This window comes from Gobius niger (assembly GCF_951799975.1).
Source record: "Gobius niger genome assembly, chromosome: 10".
Taxonomy (NCBI): domain Eukaryota; kingdom Metazoa; phylum Chordata; class Actinopteri; order Gobiiformes; family Gobiidae; genus Gobius; species Gobius niger.
In genome coordinates this window covers 6,679,032-6,701,113 of record NC_136861.1, presented here as the reverse complement: position 1 = coordinate 6,701,113, position 22,082 = coordinate 6,679,032, and the positions used below count along the sequence as shown (strand labels likewise).

Here is a 22,082-nt window from a genome sequence, read left to right as displayed (position 1 = left end):
ACTGAGAGCTCAGGTATGGCACTCCACAGTTTGTCAAAGAAGTCCGGGTTTAGTTGAGATGCTGGAACATTTGACCTTTTTGATGGACCAGCGCCGGCGTGGTGCGTGTGGCGCCTTCTCTTATTTCTGTTAACCGTCTGGGCATTGTTTATTGTATCATGTCTGGAGGTGGCCATGTTTAATGGTTTCTGCCTAGACGATGATGTATTGACGAATACGTCTCCCACTATCACAACTTCGTCATCTTCACTTTCTGGGGAGACACCTTTGTCTTTTTCAGTTTCTGGACGGGCATCTTTGTCTTTTTCAGTTTCTGGACGGGCATCTTTGTCTTTTTCAGTTTCTGGACTGGCACCTTTGTCTTCTTCAGTTTCTGGACGGGCACCTTTGTCTTTTTCAGTTTCTGGACGGGCACCTTTGTCTTTTTCAGTTTCTGGACGGGAACCTTTGTCTTCAGTTTCTGGACGGGCATCTTTATCTTCTTCAGTTTCTGGACGGGCACTTTTATCTTCTTCAGTTTCTGGATGGGCACCTTTGTCTTCTTCAGTTTCACCTTTGTCTTCTTCAGTTTCTTGGCGGGCGCCGTCGTCTTTTTCAATTTCTGGATGGGCACCGTCGTCTTCTTCAGCTTCTGGACGGGCACCTTTGTCTTTTTCAGCTTCTGGACGGACACCTATATCTTCTTCAGTTTCTTGGCGGGCAGTGTCGTCTTTTTCAGTTTCTAGATGGGCACCTTTGTCTTCTTCAGTTTCTTGGCGGGCAGTGTCGTCTTTTTCAGTTTCTGGATGGGCACCTTTGTCTTCTTCAGTTTCTTGGTGGGCACTGTCGTTTTCTTCAGTATCTTGGTGTGCACCGTTGTCTTCTTTAGTTTCTTCGCGTGCACCGTCGTCTTCTTTTGTTTCTCGGCAGGCAGCTTCATCTTCTCCCTTTGACATGGGATTTCCATCATTATCTTCGTCATTACCGTCAACAATATTCACTTCGATTGCTGGCGGACTGACGTGGGGTTGCAGGGTCGTGTCCAGTTGCTTTTTGTAATACTCCAACTCACTCTTCAACATCAACACCTCCTTGTCGTAGCCAACAATGGTCCTCTCCACCACCGCAAATATCTCCCGCGTCGCCGTTGTCAACTTTTCGGCGATTATCCCTCTCAATATTTCGGCTTTGGAGGTTTCACTCTCCAAAGAATCAACGATAAAAACGTCAACGTCCTCCATCGCGTAGATTTTTCTAAAAGTGGCGAATACAACTTCCTCAAAAACAGCAGGCTACGAACCGCGCCAACAAGGAACACTTCCTGACTGCAAAAAACAGCCCGCCCCTTCTACAACTTTTCTCTCTGTTGATTGGCTGTCACACCACATTGAAGGTGTTGTATTTATTGTATTTTTATTTCATTCTGCACTCTAATATCTTGATGCAAATGTTCCCCTTTTCTCTCTCTTTCTGTTTTGTATGTTTTCATTTTTTAAATTGTTTTATTTTTTTCCTACCCTGGCATTTTACTATGCGTATATTTGTTTACGTTTATATATTTATTTAGAGTATCTGTTAAATATTTTTTATTAAAAAAAACACAAAATAAAAATTGGCTGTCACCGCCGTCACTCAAGTCACACTTCCGCTCCCGTTGCCTGGTAACGCCTAACCCTCACCGAAGCGATGCTAACAACACACACCGTTATGTCTTTAGGGACGTCGGGGGTATAAAAGTGGTCAATCTCACGTTTGAGGATTAAATCACATCGTTCGAAGCCATGACGGCCATAAAGGACGGGGAGTACACGGCCACGGTCTACAAACTGGTGAGAATTGTCTCCGTTTTAGCTTAGCATTAGCCACTGAGCCCCGAGCTAAGCGGCTAAAAGCTAACGCGAAGTAACCTGCTCGTCTAAAATCTGGCTAAAGGTAAACACAAACAAAACAACATTGCTACAGGGATTGGCGTTTCTGCACTCACCTTCTACCGTGTGAATGCATATGTGACATTATGTATTAACAGGGTAAATAAACAATATGTGTGTAATTGAATATATTATTTATTTTTACCTAAAGCCAGAAACTATATCACTGTGGCAGGCTAAATTATATTGCTCATTATAACAACGCTTGCTTGTTTTTAGATCAAAGAAAGCCAGTATGTGGATGCCATTCATATCCTGAACGGACAACTACAAAAACACACCAAGGTATGCATTGATTTGTTATATTGAATTATTGCAGTGAATGTCTCCAAACAGCAACTTTACGCATCATACCATTATGAACATAAAAAAGATCAAGATTCCATGTCATTACTAAACAACCTGAGTCATTATTTGAATAAAGACTTAAAGAGAAATCAGTGAGAGCTTTGTAATAATTTATGACTGATAATTCGCAAGTGTTCGCCTGGTGCCTCCTGTGGTAATGACAGATCTTTTTTAGAGTTTGACAGTTAAACAGTGCTATAGTTGAAAGCAGTCATGATGTTTATTTAGAAATGTCAGGTCAGAAACAGGACTAAACAAATGAGTACGATGGACCTTTGTGCTGTCTGTGTAACTCAATGTTTTGAATGGTTTCAGTCCCGCGCGGCCCTGTCTCTGCTGGGCTACTGTTACTACCACCTCCAGGACTTCTCCAGCGCCGCCGAGTGCTACGAGCAGCTCACTCATCTCCACCCGGAGGTCGACGATTACAAACTGTACTACGCCCAGTCTCTGTATAAAGCCGGGGCCTATCCTGAAGCCACCAAAGCCTCGTTTGCCCTGGACACACCCAGCGCCCACACCAAGGTACAACACAGAGGGGCTAATACACAACACAGTGGGGCTAATACACAACACAGAGGGGCTAATGCACAACACAGAGGGGATAATGCACAACACAGAGGGGCTAATGCACAACACAGAGGGGCTAATGCACAACACAGAGGGGCTGATACACAACACAGAGGGGCTAATGCACAGGGGAAGGGGTTAGAAAGGTCTGTCCAAGAGTCAGAAACAGAGTTATAAATCATTAAAGGGTTAATTTGGAGCCACGTGCAGGTGAATTAACCTCTTAACCCCCACTTGAACTGAGCACATGTTCTCCAGTTTGGCTTTACCCAAATCTAAAAGCTTCATGACAAAAGCGACAAAAACGTATGACGGAATATGCTTGGTTACGGCGGGGATAGAGGAAGAGATTAAATCCCAAATGTAAATTTTTGCTACTATGTTCAAGTATTTGAGAAAATCCCCTCCCCTTCAAAACAATTCCGTTGAATATGGAACATGAATTGAAGGAAAAAATTACTAGTATCTTTTTTTAATTTATTGTAAACACAATTAATATTATTTGCACAACTAGAAGACTAATTTGAAAGCGCAGCGGTTAGCGCCTCCGCTTCACAGCTAGAAGGTCCTGGGATCGATTCCCACCAGGACGGGGCCTTTCTGTGTGGAGCTTACATGTTCTCCCCATGTCTGCGTAGATTTCCTCCGGGTATTCCGGTTTCCTCTACCACTAAAACATGTACAATAGGTGAATCCTCCAGCCAGGTGATTCTGACCACCAGCCTGGCTCCACATCATAGAGTCCCCAGGCACTGCACTGCCGTCGACCACTGCTCCTTACGGGCTGCCCCAGCGGCATCGAAGCATGGGTTAAATGCAGAGGACAAATTTCCCTACGGGGACAATAAAGTATACAAACAAACAAAAAAACAAACAAACAAACAAAAAAACAAGTGCTGGTGTTAGACAATTTAATTGTCATTGTGCTCAACGCAAAAACAAGCAGGTACACAAAAACAAAAACATTGTACATGCTTTCATGAGTTACCTTGCAATCACACAAAAAAATACCATCGTATAGTTGCAGATTTGATATTTCAGTTACTGTGGTCAGAAGCTTACAAACAGTTATATTTCTTAAAATGTTTCTTTTCAGCTGAAAAGTTATGGAAAGTAATTGGACAACATAACTTATGATACGTCTCTGAACAACTGAACAAAAGTGGTCTTAGTATTTGCTGAGCACAGTGCTGTGTTTACTAAAATTAAGAAACTAATCATACAAGTAAAAAAATGCTCTGAGGTGAATGCATACCATATGTTTTATTTAGTTTACCAAAATGTTGCAGAACGAAATAAGATGAAGAACAGCAAAGCAGTGAAACAGGGACATGATCCATTAAGCTTTTCCCTCTGTTCCACCATCTGCTGCTTCCAACTCAAGCGTCTTCATAAACACGGAGCACACGGCGCCTAAATGTAAATCAAACAGCTCCACACAAGCAAACGTGTCCAGAGCGACGCGCGTCGAGCCAAGAGCCGCCGCCTGTGCTCAGATGCGCCGCTCTGTCAGATCAAAACGTGCTGGAACTCATGAATGTTGTATTGACGGAGGAGGTGGAGGATCTTGGTTTCAGCATGTCCTCAGTTCACTCTGAATTGTGAAGTTTTCTGTTCTCCCTTTTGGCACAGATGGTCAAGCTACAGGCCTGCATCAAATACTGCGAAGAGGACTTCTCTGCCGCCAAGGTAACAAGCTCCAAAACATGTACAATTGATAAGATGACAACACATGTTCATTATGGAGCATACGAGTATATATAAGTCGCTCTGGAGTATAAGTCACACCAGCCTTGGCAACTACCTGGTCATGGAGGTGTAACTGCATCATTGACAAGTCTCTCCCGGCAGCACGTTGTTCAAGCACCCATTTGCAAACTCGTTCCTCTAGCTGTGGCCATGTAGCTTTTAGTCTGTGATTAGCGTTTTTTGTTTTCTTCATTGCAGTAATAGTGACCGCTTTTCCCCAGTCCTCCACAAGTTTCTCGCTCACGCCACACTTTTGGTCTGCTGCTCGATTTTTTTTTTACATCTTCAGTGGTACCGGAGTAGCACATACTGGTACACAAGCCTAGACTGCCCTCTAGCGGGTGTCAGTATGAAAATAACAAACATGTGAAATTATACATTTTGATATATAAGTCACAGCTTAGTTTAACTCGCACACCAAGCCAAACTATGAAAAAAGTCAAAGTTATTGTTTGGAAAAATACGGTAGTTTTACATGATTTTACATGACACCATTTTGGCTGATAATTAGGAAAGGCTCTGGCTCATTCCACAGCATGAAGACACAATTCATTATTTTCAAGTTTTTAGAGCTTTTTCCTTTGTTAAAGTGTCGTTCTCTCACCGATAAGAGTTGTGTTTCAACCCACTCGCGCACCTTTGAGTGATCTTTGAATATTCCCCTGTTGCTGTTTTTAGCACAGCTGAAATGGAATTGTTGTACTCGCCTCTCAATCTTTTGCTAAGCTTAAAGGGGCTGGATGCAAGTTGGACATTTTATGCTCACTACTGCCACCTCAGGCCATATGTGTAACTGCACCTTCTATATTAAGCTCGTGCATGACGGCAATGCGGGCCGAAGTGACACCTTTTTGAGTGACAGTGCAGGATTTTAGAGGCAGGTCTGGGCTCATTCTACAAATTAGGACATGGCTGGAACATGTAGCGGGAACCTTTTCCTCACAGATTAAAAACTACAGTCACACAGGCAGAGTTTACGGTGAGATCGCGTGAAAATCAGAGACTTCTGGATATTTTGTTTCAGCTTTTTTAGAACAATAATACATTCCAACAAAGTGAAAGATTGTGATAAAGATGTGTCTGACATAATCAATCAATCAAAGTTTATTTGTATAGCACCTTACAACAATACAAGGAAGACCAAAGTGCTTCACAGACAGATAAAACAATATTAAAAAATCAACCAATCAAATAAGTGCGATCTAAGTCTTAAAAGCTAGTTTGAAGAGATGTGAGAGAAGAGATGAGAGCAGAGGCAGTGTTGGGGAGTACCGGTAAATAGATCTGGACATCATCAGCATAAAAGTGGAAGGACAAATTATGTTTAGAAATGATGGACCCGAGCGGAAGCATGTACAGTGAGAATAGGACCGGGCCAAGGATGGAACCCTGTGGCACCCCAGATGACAGCGGGGCAGAAGAGGAGGAATAATCGTCGACCATCACAGCAAAGCTCCGGTCATTATTACCAAATACCTGCAAAAAGGCATAATGCACCCACTTTAAAACAGAGGGAAAAGGAGAGTTATATAATAATTTACTACACCGTGCAAAACCCCAGCCAGAATAGATGAGTTGATTGTGTTGAAAAGGCAACAGATTCGTCTGAACGTGCATACGACAGGTTGATCTCCCCATCTTTGCGTGTCATGAGTTCTTCTAGATTGTATCTTTGTGTGTTTAGTCTTTACTGGAGCAGTTGCCTCAGGACGACCCCGACTACATCTTCAACTCGGGCTGTTTGCTTCACAACGACGGGAAATACGACGAGGCCTGTAAGAAGTTCACCTCCGCCATGCAGGTGCTGGGATACGTGCCAGGTCGGTGTCCATGATCTACTGATATAAAAACTGACTGAACACTTGCAGCTGCCAGGAAATAAGTTAGACATTGTCAGAATTTGTATGTATAAATGTGTGGTGAATGTTTGTAGTTTAAGATAAATAAAGTCTATATTGCTTTTTCTCTGACAGCTCTGTCCTACAACATCGCCCTGTGCTACTACAGCCTGAAGAACTACGCTCAGGCTCTGAAGTACATCAGTGAGATCATCGAGAGAGGAATCAGGGAGCACCCAGGTACAGGCGCCCACTCTGAAAGCACATGTCAGCGACGGGCGGATGTCATACACTGTGACAATGGTACTGTACTTAAGGGCAACATCTGGTGGTTTGAAAAGGGCATTACATAAGCCAAACAACACCTGGCTCGTTCGTTCAGTAACCATTGTTTGATTTTCAAGGAGGGGTTTTATGCAAAATCAACTTTTGAGAGCTTTTATCATGTTACAATGCTGTTCACTCGTCAAAAACAGACCTGGAGTTGTGTTTCCCAGTCAAAGCTCAGAAAGCTCCTCTTGAGGTCCTCGGATCAAGGAAATGCTTTCATCACCTCTTTATCTCTTGCAAAGCTTAAAGTGAAAAACATTGTCAACAGTTAACACAATTATACTTAAGATTTTGCAAAAACCTTAACTAAAATTAGTTTAACCTTTTTTGTGATATTTTTTTGTCACCTCCTCATTGGACACTGACAGTAAGTGACATACGTAGAGGTAAAAAAAATTTAGACTGTTGCCATGCCAACCATGTTGTATTAATAAAAAAATTATGAATTCCCTATATGTCACGAACTAGATTTAAATAGAAAATAACTTTTCTCCAACCTTTTCCTCATTAAATTGCTGCTTCGCTGAAATAAATCATGATTATGACTTACAACAGATGTTATCCATCGAGTCAAGTCATAATTACAAAAAGATTAAAACCTATTACATCCACTTTAATCCTTTCACCGTGAAGAAGAAAAAAACTCGCTTCACCACAGCCACACGAGCTGCACACTTTTTTGTATTTTTTTTCTTGAAAACTATACTATACTACCAAATATATAGGGGTATAACGCGTATAAGCCATTCTAATCCGTTTGCCTGACTTAAGTTTTTATAATTTTACTCTATAGAAAAGACATCAACATCTTCGCAGGTACATTCCTGTCTGGAACATTTTTAAAAAACACTTCTCTTGTGGTTATTTCAATTCCAGTCCTGACAACGTGCTGTGATTGGATCGATATCAAGCTTTTCCAGATTTGATAGGCTGTTTGCAAAGTTCCAGACAGTCCTGCTTTAAAACGGAAACAATTGTAGTAGGTTTTTTACTCCTCCTATGCACCATATATTCATATGCTTTGTTTGCGGTGCAGAGCTGAGCGTGGGCATGACCACCGAGGGCATCGACTACCACAGCGTGGGCAACACTCTGGTGCTGCACCAGACGGCTCTGATCGAGGCCTTTAACCTGAAGGCGGCCATCGAGTACCAGCTCAAGAACGGTGAGACGCGGCCCCATCTCTTTGCTTTCTCCAAAAATGATCGAAACACCCATTTTTATTTAGTAATAATATTGTTTTTCCCTGTGCGCAGTGAAAGGAGCCCAGGAGGCGCTGACGGACATGCCCCCCAGGTCTGAGGAGGTAAACACCGCTGTCTCATATAAAAACTCATTCACAACGGGCCTCCTTCAGATGATCGAATATATTCTGACAGAGGCGATGGGAGAAAGAGGAACGGATGCTGCGTGAGGGCGTAGATTGCTTTATTGATTCTCGCGCTTCCATTTATTCCAATAAAGCTCATCCTTGTTGTGTAACTGTCACTCAGAGGTCAAAAACACTATTCATCTTTTTATCTACAGGAGTGAAGGGTCAGTCCTGCCCTCTAGTGGACAATCACGTTTCGAGTTTGGATATATTCAAGTACAAAGTATGATTTTTGCTGACTAAAATTAAAATCACAAACAGTTCATGAGACTAGAACTGTGGCGAAAATCTCCTGATATTTTCATCAACTCATAAAAGCAGAAACGGGACTAAAAACATCTCAACTTTCAGTGACACAGTTTGAAACAGCCTCTCATCATTTAAATTCACTGCCTGTCGGTTTTGGCTGGGGAAAAAAATAGATACAAAATAAGATGCCTTTATCTTGACTAAATGAGTTAAATTGGCACATCCTTAGAAAGTGAGGTATTAAAGGCACACTGCGGAACATTGTAGGTGTTTTAGTGCGATAGTTACTAAACGGTGTCTCCGTGTGTTTGAAGGAGCTGGACCCGGTGACGCTCCATAACCTGGCGCTGCTGAACATGGACTCCAAACCCAGCGAAGGCTTCGAGAAACTGGCCTTCCTCCTGCAGCAGCCGTCCTTCCCTCCGGTCACCTTCGGCAACCTGCTGCTGCTCTACTGCAAACACGAGGTACCACATTAACCGGTCAAAGTACTTGAGTAACAGTGCTACTGGTCAAATATTACTCCATTAAAAGTAAACAGTTAAAGGACGGGAATGGGGATGGGAAGTGAAGGTGCTATGCCAACCACTCATACAACTGAAAGGTCAAATACGCACCAGAATCAAGCTTTTTCCACATAAAAAGTTACATAATGTACTTGGGGTGTACTTTGATTCAAAAAAGGTTACCGTTACACACATATACAGCATAAACTTTAGTACTTTCCATTAAGTACAAATCTGCCTGAGCAACTTTTATAGGAGTCATATTTGACCAGTGCATTTACTCGAGTAATGAAAAGTACTGTTTTTCTATCAAAGAAGTAAACTAGACTATTAGACTATGGGGCCGACATGCTCCTCTGTTAACCTCTTACCACCCGCCAAAACCAAATGCATTCTCTCCTCTTTGCCATTGTGTTTTTATTTTGTCACTTTTTTTATGGCACTTTTATTTTGTTTTTTTTGCTGGATTTTGGTCACTTTTTTGCTGGATTATTCTCACTTTTTTGTTGCTGTTTTGTCACATTTTTTGCTGCTCTTTTGTCAATTTTTGGCTGATTTTTTGTCTTTTTTTTTGCTGGATTTTTGTCTTTTTTTGCTGGATTTTTGTCACTTTTTTTGCTGAATTTTTGTCGCTTTTTTGCTGGATTTTTGTCATTTTTTCAATTTACATCCTCATTTTCTTCTCGTTTTTTGTCACATTTTTTGCTGCTCTTTTGTCAATTTTTGGCAGATTTTTTGTCTTTTTTTTGCTGGATTTTTGTCTTTTTTTGCTGGATTTTTGTCGCTATTTTGCTGGATTTTTGTCACTTTTTTGCTGGATTTTAGTCTTTTTTTGCTGGATTTTTGTCACTTTTTTGCTGAATTTTAGTCTTTTTTTTTTGCTGGATTTTTGTCTTTTTTTTGCTGGATTTTTGTCTTTTTTTTTGCTGGATTTTTGTCACTTTTTTGCTGGATTTTTGTCACTTTTTTGCTGAATTTTAGTCTTTTTTTTTGCTGGATTTTTGTCTTTTTTTTGCTGGATTTTTGTCACTTTTTTGCTGGATTTTTGTCTTTTTTTGCTGGATTTTTGTCTTTTTTTGCTGGATTTAGGTCACTTTTTTTGCTGAATTTTTGTCGCTTTTTTGCTGGATTTTTGTCATTTTTTCAATTTACATCCTCATTTTCTTCTCGTTTTTTGTCACATTTTTTGCTGCTCTTTTGTCAATTTTTGGCAGATTTTTTGTCTTTTTTTTGCTGGATTTTTGTCTTTTTTTGCTGGATTTTTGTCGCTATTTTGCTGGATTTTTGTCACTTTTTTGCTGGATTTTAGTCTTTTTTTGCTGGATTTTTGTCACTTTTTTGCTGAATTTTAGTCTTTTTTTTTTGCTGGATTTTTGTCTTTTTTTTGCTGGATTTTTGTCTTTTTTTTGCTGGATTTTTGTCTTTTTTTTGCTGGATTTTTGTCACTTTTTTGCTGGATTTTTGTCACTTTTTTGCTGAATTTTAGTCTTTTTTTTTGCTGGATTTTTGTCTTTTTTTTGCTGGATTTTTGTCACTTTTTTGCTGGATTTTTGTCTTTTTTTGCTGGATTTTTGTCTTTTTTTGCTGGATTTAGGTCACTTTTTTGCTGGATTTTTGTCATTTTTTCAATTTACATCCTCATTTTTCCTCTGTTAACCTCTTACCACCCGCCAAAACCAAATGCATTCTCTCCTCTTTGCCATTGTGTTTTTATTTTGTCACTTTCTTTATGGCACTTTTATTTTGTTTTTTTTGCTGGATTTTGGTCACTTTTTTGCTGGATTATTCTCACTTTTTTGTTGCTGTTTTGTCACATTTTTTGCTGCTCTTTTGTCAATTTTTGGCTGATTTTTTGTCTTTTTTTTTGCTGGATTTTTGTCTTTTTTTGCTGGATTTTTGTCACTTTTTTTGCTGAATTTTTGTCGCTTTTTTGCTGGATTTTTGTCATTTTTTCAATTTACATCCTCATTTTCTTCTCGTTTTTTGTCACATTTTTTGCTGCTCTTTTGTCAATTTTTGGCAGATTTTTTGTCTTTTTTTTTGCTGGATTTTTGTCTTTTTTTGCTGGATTTTTGTCGCTATTTTGCTGGATTTTTGTCACTTTTTTGCTGGATTTTTGTCACTTTTTTGCTGGATTTTTGTCACTTTTTTGCTGGATTTTAGTCTTTTTTTGCTGGATTTTTGTCACTTTTTTGCTGAATTTTAGTCTTTTTTTTTTGCTGGATTTTTGTCTTTTTTTTGCTGGATTTTTGTCTTTTTTTTTGCTGGATTTTTGTCACTTTTTTGCTGGATTTTTGTCACTTTTTTGCTGAATTTTAGTCTTTTTTTTTTGCTGGATTTTTGTCTTTTTTTTGCTGGATTTTTGTCTTTTTTTTTGCTGGATTTTTGTCACTTTTTTGCTGGATTTTTGTCACTTTTTTGCTGAATTTTAGTCTTTTTTTTTGCTGGATTTTTGTCTTTTTTTTGCTGGATTTTTGTCACTTTTTTGCTGGATTTTTGTCTTTTTTTGCTGGATTTTTGTCTTTTTTTGCTGGATTTTTGTCACTTTTTTGCTGGATTTTTGTCATTTTTTCAATTTACATCCTCATTTTCTTCTCGTTTTTTGTCGCTATTTTGAAGAAGCTTTTAGATTTGTAGGATTTGGAGAACAGGAGAAAACATGTTCAGGTGGGAGTTAAGAGGTTAATGGGGAAATACTGAGTTTAAAAAGCAGGTTGCCTTGTACTGTTTTTATAGGTCAGTGTTTTCCACCATCTTGTGAAGCCACAGGAAGTTGCTTCTGCGGTGACTTCCTGTGGTTTCAGCCTCAGTGGGAATCGCAGTCTGTTTTAATTAAACCATATGTCAAAGAAGGCGCCCCTGACTCCTCTCTCTGACTCAGTACTTTGACTTGGCGGCCGACGTCTTGGCAGAAAACGCTCATCTCACCTACAAGTTCCTGTCCCCCGTGAGTTAAACGGCTGTTTTTGTAACATTCAGCTTCATAAGTTCATGTTCTGTCACGTAATTTCATGTGTATATCTTTCCGCAGTACATGTATGAGTTTTTGGATGCGCTGCTGACCTGCCAGACGGCACCAGAGGAGGTACATCCCTGCCCACGCTGCCTTTTTATGGCACAACATCATAGAAACATTCATATCAGTCCATTGTCCTGCTGTATTTATCCAACCACTTCAAAGTCACTACATAAATATATTTTTGAGAAGATTTTTCTGCTTCTGAATATGTATTTTTTTGCCTCCTCTTCAGGCTTTTAGGAAGTTTGACGAAATGAACGGCAAACTGACCGAGCAGCTTCGCAAACTGGGAAAACAGGTGCGTGGTCTCTGCAGAAGGATCTCCTCCACTGAATGGCAACATTGAACCCCTGTTCATGTCAAACATCCACCTTTTGTGAGTGAAATCGAGGTGGCGCACCTTCCAAAAAAGCACAGAGAGGTTCCTTTGCTGTGAACTCGGGCCGTTGCAGAAATGGCATAACCTTCCAACCCAGTTATGCCATGATCCCGCCACCTCCTTTGTCCAAACCCTAGCGATAACCATAACCCTGACCCTGTCCCTAACCCTAGCCTTAATCCCTAAACTTAAACATTTGTAAAACTAAAATATGAATTCAACAAAGCTATCTGAAAATGCTACATTTAGTCCAATGTATTTTGCAGGTGCGAGACTTTGTGGAAATTGAAATGAGGCAAAAAATGCAGCTAATAGCCTTGTTAATATGCAGAAACTTCAATTATCAATGGTGCAAAAAACACATGGTTCAAAATAATTCACCCCCTCAGTGTTGTACCATGAGAAAAATCCAACTTTAGAAACAGTAACATAAAAAAGGCTTTCATGCTACTGTAGCACCTCTAGCTCCTGGGAGGTATTATCACAGCAATGTCATCCCCCCACCATGACGGTCACAAAGTAATGACATCCTTGCCCACTGGTCCTGGTTTATTCCTGTTCCTGTCATTAATGAGAGTTTTTGTCCCTGACGTGAAGCTGCAGGAGGCTCGTTTGTCTCGGGACGATGAGGGGCAGAAGAAGGCTCTGCAGGAGTACGACCAGATGCTGGAGAAGTGAGCGCAAAAGCACAAACTCAACTCAAGTATTTCCCTCATGGAGCATTCTTCATTGGCGTTTGTTCTTCCTCCAGGTACATCGTGGTGCTGATGGCACAGGCCAAGATCTACTGGAATCGTGAGAACTTCCACATGGTGGAGAAGATCTTCCATAAGTCGGTGGAGGTGTGCAACGACGACGACACGTGGAAACTCAACGTGGCCCACGTGCTGTTCATGCAGAACAAGTACAAGGAGGCCATCGGCTTCTACGAGCCCATCGTCAAGAAGCACTACGACAACGTGAGTAAGAGATCCACAGGGGGGACAGTGTTTATGTGATATTCCCCTGACTCCGGTTTACTCCAAGGCCCTGAGTAACCAGAAAGCTTATCATCTTCTTTTACAAAGCTTTGCAAGACACAGACGGGCAAAAAAAAACTACAGGTTTGTTGCATAGACTGTAAAAAATAATTGACGTCTTCTGCTCACTCCTCCCCGTTTACCATAATGACCACGGTCGAGGGGGAAGTCATGGAGGATTTACAGACTCCTCCTCCCCAACTCTGACGAAGCATGTTCCTAAAAAGGACATAGGGGCGGGATCTTCACTGTAGACTCAGCCCTTGCATGACCTGTAGTTCGCGCTGCTCCAATGCTAACAGTCCGACCTTCATTAAGTACGAGATTTCTAAAATTCTTCTTACGAAAACCAGCCTGGTTTCATGAATTGTGACTAACCCAGCGTTATTTCAGGAGGAAGATCTAGCCTAGTCTAGGGTTGAAAAAATTGAAACCAGGCGTTAAAGTTGTTTTGAAAGTGTCTAAACTCCAATGCTTTTCAATGGGGGCCTAGTGGCGCTATGGAGGTACTACAGCAATGGCGGAGTAATGGCAGCCTCTAGTGTCGTGGTCATAAAGCAGAGCAGCCAGCGCCCATTGGTTCGTTGTGAAGGAGAGCAAGGGGAGGGACTTAGGGACAGACCGCTTTATGAACCAGGAAGAAAGAATTTTTAAACCAAAATAGTATTTTCAACACTCAACAAAGTGTAGGATAGTCAGCAAGGTGTTTGAAATGACATGAAACTCTGACATTTCACAGTCATCCATTCAGTCTTATTCATGAGGAGACTCTCTGGATGGGGGTGATATGTATATGCATCTTTCAAAAGTGTATGTCTAAGATTGTACAGTACCAAATACCTACAAAAAGCATAATATTCTCTTTTAAGTGAAATAGTTAGTTCTTCCTGACTTTTTTTAGCTATAGATATTATGTTTTCTGCTTTACATCTGATAGGATGGACAAAAAGCACAAAAAGCATACCCAAGCTTGTCCTTCAGTCTTTTTCCTCGTCATTACTAACTCCTGGCCGCCTCTCCGCTGCCCCTGCTCCTGCTCTAAAGCCGTCTGTGTCGCTCTGACCGTGTTGTTGCAGGTGGAGCAGTGCAACATTCAGGAGTGTCCGTGCAAATGCAAACCCTCGGTAACAAAAGGAGACGTGTGCTGCTCCTTCTGCATGAACTAACTCTTCCAACGCCTTCTAACAGCGAGACTCTGTGTGTGACGTGCCATCATCACTATTGTTCACAATCACAATCTCCGCCACAGGAAACTTTCATGATCTGCATGGTTTTACTTAATCGTTTGGTCGACAGCTTCTTGTCGCTGTAGCTGCATGTGGTTTGGAGTTTGAAGGAGTGAAATGAAACTTTTTGTGGTATATTATGCTGCAAGGAAATCTTTGTGTGCGTGTGTTCAAGCTGAAGTGTATCTAAAGGCCTTGCACCTGATTTAACAAACAAAAGAGGAAATATGATAGACTAAACTCGTTCCAAACTACAGATGGAAACACGTCATAGGGGGCGTGGCCTAACCGAGGGGGAATCACTATTTTCACCTCGCCGTTTTCAGGTGTATTATAACACATTTGTCACACACCAATAAAGCCAAGCCAAACTGTTTAGTAGAAGTGAAAAAAATGGCTTGTTGCTAACGTTAGCATTTGTATCTGTAAGCTCTCAGTCGTACAGGAGTTATCCATCTTCAATGAAGGTACTTGAGTCGTCTTCTGGACTCTGTAGTTGAAGTCTCGAACGTTTCGCCTCTCATCCAAAAGGCTCCGTCAGCGAACTACGGCTGTGTCCGAAACCATCAAATTATAGCCTCTAAGCACTAACACTAGCAACTAATCCTTATCCTTTCATGAGGTCGACTGTTAGATCTCTATGCAGTTAGCTAACTCGAGCTTCAGCAGCATTTGCCCAATTCGACCGTCCTTACCCAGGGGAAGTGACATCACCAACAGCTGCTGTTCTTCCCCTTTTAGTGTTATTTTATCTCAACAGCTGTTTCATAAAGCTATAGTATGCAAATTAGCCATGTGAATTAAGTTTCTACTAAATGAAAGCAAAAGCACAAAACGGCCTTCATTTAAGCCGTTTGCCGAGGCGGCTCTTCACTGACATGTGACTGTGTTTGGCTTGTGCAGAATCTTATCCTATATATATTTTTGTATTAAATGTGCGCCTGTCAACCAACAGTGGTTGCGCATGAATCACTCGAGGGTGGGGCCGAGGGCGGAGGGGTGTTTGGCGGCGCTGTGGCTTATGGGATGGCACATAGCTCCTAATCACCGGTTAGTTAGCAGGTCCCTATGCTAAAGTGGCTATGATAGTTAGCATTGAGGCTCCTTTTCCTAACTCCTTCCTAACTGACAGACCAATTCGGAAGCTTCTTTTCATGACGGACGCTGACACTCATCCGGTTTGGCATAAGAGCTCTTACCAATTTACTGGTTTCGGAAGAGGCCTAAGGTTCAGCTCAGCCCACAGCCCAGATAAAGACCACAAGGAGGAGTTGAGCTTGGCCCGGATCCTCGCCTCTAATCGCCGCTTCTCTCACCTGTGGGTAAACACCTTGGAAGTTGAGCGTCTCTAACGTCCTGCTCACCCCAGTAGTATTTATGGGCGGTTGAACCACTTTACTCCTCTCCATGTCTCTTTAGTAGAGTATCTAGTTTAATATCTTTAGTAGAAAAATATATTCAGCATTCAGCATTTGTTATTGTAATGGTGGAGAAATGGGAGAAAGGTCAGTTTTTACCCTTGTTTGTTTTCCCTCTGGTTGCTACGAACATGACCATACATGGGCAGGTCCATAGATGCTGTCTGTACTTACCTTTACATATTTCAACAGTTTATGACGCTTTCAGGTAATGTATTGTTAAGAACAACAACAAGCTGCTAGTTCACGATCAGTAAAAAGGCTTTAGAATGAGATGCACAGCCACTTTTTCACTCATGTGTCGATAAAAAACAAAAAAAATCATGTGTAGGTATTTATGAACAAACCACATGAGCCAAAGCTTTATTCATTTGTTTTGATTATTTCAAATTTGACCAAAAATCAAGATTGCTCAATAAAAGAAAAGCATTTTGACTGTTTCATGATCTACTGTCTATGATCCACAGCCATTAAAAAAAAAAAAAAACAGCTGGACATGAGTGCTTTTCCTGAAATCCTGTGCTCTTTCTTCTCCAAATGCACCTTTGCTCATTCCGGTCACATTAAAAGAAGTTTTGATCTGGGGCGTCTAAACTCTCGCGCCTCCTTGTGCTCATTGGAGACTCCAGTATCGAAGTCAATCATGCATGCTCACAATTTTGAAGATTTCTTTCCAGATTGAATGTCAGTGATCCGAAAGCTTTCCAAAATGAACTCTGCTGTTTGTCCCAGATCCTGAACGTGAGCGCGGTGGTGCTGGCCAATCTGTGCGTGTCCTACATCATGACGAGCCAAAACGAAGAGGTGACGCCCGACCTTCATTCTCTCGATTATGTGTTGAAGTATTGTTTGGCTGAACGCCGCCTCGCTCTGGTTTCAGGCGGAGGAGCTGATGAGGAAGATCGAGAAAGAGGAGGAGCAGATTTCGTACGACGATCCCGACAAGAAGGTTTTCCACCTGTGCATCGTCAACCTGGTCATCGGGTGAGTCACGGCACAGATATGTTTTAATAATCATTACTCTGTCAGTGTGGTTAGTATTAATCATAGTTTTACTCCAGTTAACACTCACACTCTTCAAAACTTTGGACACTGCAGAGTTTCTGAAATCTAATTTATATTATGTTTTATTTACCGTTGCTGCAGCGACGTTCACAGAAACAGAGAATATTTTGTAATTGGGACATGCCTCGAAACTGTCCTTTGCTTTTAAATGAGAAACTATAACATTACCCTTGTATTCACTGTCATGTTTTGATAAGGAATTGAAAGATTCAATATTATACTGTCATTTCCTCTATATTAAAGCAGTACTTAATAAATCCTCTCCGTAGTCCTTCTGGGGTAATACAAGTGTTAATGGGATGATTGGGGGTCTTTCATCTCCCCCTGGTGTCTCTGGCCAGAAAACCACAATTGCAACTTTGCTGCCACCAATACACACTTATAGAATCACGAAGAAGCTAAGAGGGTAACGGGCAAAGCTAACTGTGGGCTAGCGCCACTTTAAACAGTATTTACAGCCAAGTTTGAGTGAAAAAAATGATCTCCATTGTGTAATTGGATCCCTCTCTCCCTTCGTCTCTTCTGTCAGCGTAATATTTTCTCTCAAGGACAATTAATGAGTGAAAAAATCGCAACTTGCTACGACACCTGCAGTTGCGCTTATGGCCTCTAGGGGCAAGAGTTACTTAGCTCTGCTTTAAACAGAGGAACTGAAATTATATTACTCTCAAAAACTTGAATGAAATTACAAAATTAGTATCATTGAGGTGCTGGAGCGGAGTACGATTTGTGACTAAGGGAAGGTGGAGAGTTCAGTCTCCTGACAGCCTGTTGGATGAGGCTGTTCTTCAGGAGGCTGGACCTGGCCCGTTAACTCCGCTGTCTCCTCCCTGAAGCTTTTCTTTCAGTGCAGCTGCCGACATCTAGAAGATTGTGGTTTCCTTTATAAATGTGATCACAAAGCATGTCTCATAGTGGTAGTAGGGATGCAAAATGCTTGTAATCTTTTGGGAATTAATTGGAATTTAAAGGAACACAACTAAGGTTGAACTGCAGCATAAGAATCCATTTGGATAGTTATCCACTGAAATATCTATCACATAGAGAGGACAAGTGTTTAAGAAAATCATCTTCACCGTCTGACACTAGGGTTGGAAGAGGACGGTGTTTTAGTTTGTGGCCGATAAAAAGGAGCTTTTGGAAATGGAACAAATACATTCCATGTTTGTGTCCATCTTGTGTATATTCACCAAATGTGTGCAATACAGTTTATAGTAATACATTGTTTTAAGTGTCTGCCATTTCTTAGTTTTGTGGAGATGGTTCAATGCTCCACCTACTCCTGAGGGCAATTTTAACAAAGTTTATGTATTCTATGAAAAATGCAAAAATATAATATTGATTTCAGCGTTTTAACAGTTTTTAAATCACCAAAATTCCCACAATTTTTGGGCTAATTTCTGAAAAGTTTCCAGAAGTCGCAGTAAAAGTTTCCCCTTAAGTAGCAGTAATTAGTGATAATTGCATTAACGTTGACCTCTTCTCACTGTTTCTGCGCTTGTTCCTCTCAGGACGCTGTACTGCGCCAAAGGGAACTATGACTTTGGCATTTCCCGCGTCATCAAGAGCCTGGAGCCCTACAACAAGAAGGTCGGTCCCTCCTCAGCTCTGACACCACCGCGTAAATGTACAGATTTAATTCAACAGATTTATCCGTCAGTCTCGACACTAACTGGAGAAATGACTGTATTGATTCCTCCGTGCGCCTCCAGCCTGCTGTAAATGGGGCTGTAAATATAACTGAGTTTGGAGGTTCGTCTGTTCCCGCTGCAGCTGCGCCCGCTCACCTCCAGCTGCAACAACAACAACAACGTCCCGCAATATAAATACACAGAGGCGCACTGGGAAACACAGGACAGTTACACAACCGAGAGAGAAACAGAACTACATCAGCCTGAGCACTATATGAGAGAGATGAAGTCCCCAAACCTGCCGTATCAGACCAACATCACACACACAGGGTTCCGGGGCAGTATTTGATTCTTACAAGCATCACGTCTAACATTTCTTTGAAAATAATGACCGTACTCAACTTTACTTCAAGTCCATCACAAATACTAAAATTATGAGTCAAAACATTGTTGAGATTTACACCAATTATTTGCTCAGTTTCTCAAGTTTCCTATTGAGTCCAAGTTAGTTTTCAATATCCACATTTTCCATCATTCCTCTTTTTAATGTTCATTTAAAAAATCTTAAAGGAATAAACCACCGTTTTTACATACTGAGATATGTTCTTACCTTAGCTTTGACGAGTTCTTTAGGACCTGTCTGATCTTCACCCGTGCCTTCAGTCACGTAAACACAGCGCAGACGGCGTTAGCATTTAGCCTCTCCCCCTCTCCACTATAGCTCCAAAACTGGTCAAGATAGAAGCTACCAAGCTCTTCCACGTTTTCCCTATTTAAATATGGTTACGTGAAGTGTTCCACTACAAAGTATAATTACACAAAATTAAACAATGTGGATTTTCTAAGCGGATAAAAGGGGGAACTATATTGTAAGGCGTAAAAATACCAGGAGTAATTTGGCATCTGCACAGTAATCTTCACTTTACTGCGCAGTAATCTTCACTTTACTGTGCGGATGCCAAATTAAACAAGGGCGCTGTGTGATGATGTCATCAGGCCGCGCTGCTCAGTTTGCTTGCGTAGGTGTGAGGGCTGGCCAGCAGGGGGCAGGTGTGAAACAGAGACCTCCTTTATCGAGGCAAACTTTGACTCATTTGTACTTGTACTGTTCAGAAAACAGAAAATATTCAGCATAGTTTTTTGATTAATAAATAAATAATATAAAGAGACTTTTTTTAAAGGCAACAAATTTTGTTTTTTTCAATAATGGAGGAGCTCTAATGCTACCTGTATAAACTATAAACTAATTGATTATTTAAATAAGTACTTTTTTAGTACTGACATAAAACTGTTTTTTTGATTAAAACGTTTTGAATGTTAGGGTATGCAGAGTCTCCTAGAAACATTCACTTTAAGTTTACTCCTTCAATACGTCCTCAAACGGCAACACTTTAGCTTTAGGTGGAAAAAGTTTGAAATTAACCGTTAAAACAATCACATGTACATTAATCAATTACCAAAATGATTGTTAGTTGCAACCCTAGTCTCCACTTTTGGGAGCCTTTATGAGACCGTCATGTGACCTTAGTTCATACATGCTGAGAGAAAAAGACTCTGGACTTTGTGACAGTTTTTGTTTCATGTGGATTGGTCCAGCCCTTACAGAGGTATTAACCAGGCCGAAAATTCTGCACCTTTTGACTGTAACTATAGTTGCCACAGTAAAATAATTAGCTGCATCATCTCAGTTTTTGTCTTGAAGGCTGTGGACGTTATGTGAAGGAAATCCAGCCCATGTCTGTCTCACGTTTCACAAAAAATGCACAGAGAAATCCATGAAAGTCCAAACATCTTCATCAAACTCTTAGCTTTTTAATTATCCTTTATTGCTGCAGCACCAGAGGAAGAATTGCACCCTCTGCTGGCATTTTGTAGATCTACATTTAATAACATATTTCATGAACATGTACATTACTTGAAGTTCTAGCTCAAAAAATACAATTGCTAATGGGTCAAAAGTCGCAGTAAAAGCCTGATTGGAGCACGATAACAAGCTGTAAACTGTCTTTCCTCGTGTGTGTCTCACAGCTGGGCACGGACACCTGGTTCTACGCGAAACGCTGCTTCCTGTCGCTGCTGGAGAACATGTCCAAACACATGGTGATGCTGCGCGACGCCGTGGTGCAGGAGTGTGTGCAGTTCCTCCAGCACTGCGAAGGTCAGTCCCCGAGCGCCGTCTTCGCTTCTGTGACCTCGACTGTGACTCTGCCGGCTTCTTCTGACGCCACATTAGTATTAAAATGAGGAGAAATGCTTTACGCTATTGACTTGCTAATTTGTAGTCGGGGAAAATGCATGGAAAGTGAGAAAAAAATGTGAAATGTGTGTGTTTGTTGCATATTTAAAGTGTGTGTCTCATGTGTCCTGTAGTTTACGGTAAAGAGGTCCCTGCGATCATCGAGGCGCCGCTGGAGGAGAGTCACGTTCACATCGGGAAGAACACGGTCACGTACGAGGCCCGAGTGCTGAAGGCGCTTTTCTACGACGTCACGGGCTGGAACAAATGAAGGAACTTAGGACTTTAATGGACCATGATGGACTAAACATGAAGGATGTACTGAAAGACATGAACAATAATGAGCTTTGTGCCATGTTACAATGTTCTCTCATCTAAAACAGACCTGGAGTTGTCTTTTGAGCCACTTGCGCATCATTGAGTGATCTTTGAATCTTCTCCAGCGTCTGTTTTTAGCCGGCGGCAGCTCAGAGAAAGCTCCTCCTGAGGTCCTACGTATCCAGGAAATGCTTTTCTCACCTTTTCCATCTAAGCTAAACTCAATCCTTTCATCACGGTGTAAAAACACTCACCGTTCTCTTTATTTAAACAGCTGCACAGCGAAGGGCTGTTTTAGATCAATATTGTTTTTTTCTAACCAACAAAGCCCAAGATAGTGATAAAGATGTGTTTTCGATCAGTGGTTCTCAACTGCCGGGGTGACCAGGCATGTTACAGAAAAAACAACACATGAAGGTCCATTTGTTTTTCTGATGTTGGTTTGGTCATTTTGTTCGGTATAAAAACAGATTAATAATTTAGTCAGATTTCTTCTTAAAGAAAAACAACTATCTTGTTTTCTTCAAAGAAGAACAATTGGATAATTTGACCCGGGTGTTGGGGTCAAATTCAAAGAAACAATGAATAACAAACTACAGATCATTTTAATTTACACTGTTTATCATAGTTTATCAGTGGTTCTGGGTTTAAATTAAATTAATTAAATATTGCATTAAGTTATTCAGAGGTTTTTAGAGACAAAATGTCATTATCTACAGATGAAGCGTATGAAAATTATTAATTTTATTAGGATCTTTTTTTTTTGGCATAAAATTGCTTATGGGAAACACTAAAATGTTCAAATTAAGATTTTATGATTTTAGTGTTTATTTCAACAACTCCTGGGATCTACTTTTGAAGACCAACATCTTTAAAACAACATTTTCCCGACCATTTTTGAA

The 22,082-nt window shown here is 40.9% G+C and overlaps 1 protein-coding gene across 1 annotated transcript; it reads left to right on the top strand.

The window, feature by feature from the left end:
* The first annotated feature begins 1,627 nt into the window (after positions 1-1,627).
* On the top strand, positions 1,628-21,194 carry ift70 (intraflagellar transport 70). Its single transcript, XM_079564436.1, has 19 exons — positions 1,628-1,808; positions 2,127-2,192; positions 2,571-2,780; positions 4,458-4,514; positions 6,259-6,394; positions 6,548-6,652; positions 7,779-7,907; positions 7,999-8,048; positions 8,678-8,830; positions 11,751-11,816; positions 11,901-11,954; positions 12,121-12,186; positions 12,865-12,941; positions 13,019-13,226; positions 16,663-16,734; positions 16,811-16,914; positions 18,507-18,585; positions 20,655-20,784; positions 20,997-21,194. Exons 1-19 carry the CDS (start codon positions 1,761-1,763, stop codon positions 21,131-21,133), a joined length of 1,947 nt encoding a protein of 648 aa, XP_079420562.1. The 5' UTR covers positions 1,628-1,760; the 3' UTR covers positions 21,134-21,194.
* The last annotated feature ends 888 nt before the right edge of the window (positions 21,195-22,082 follow it).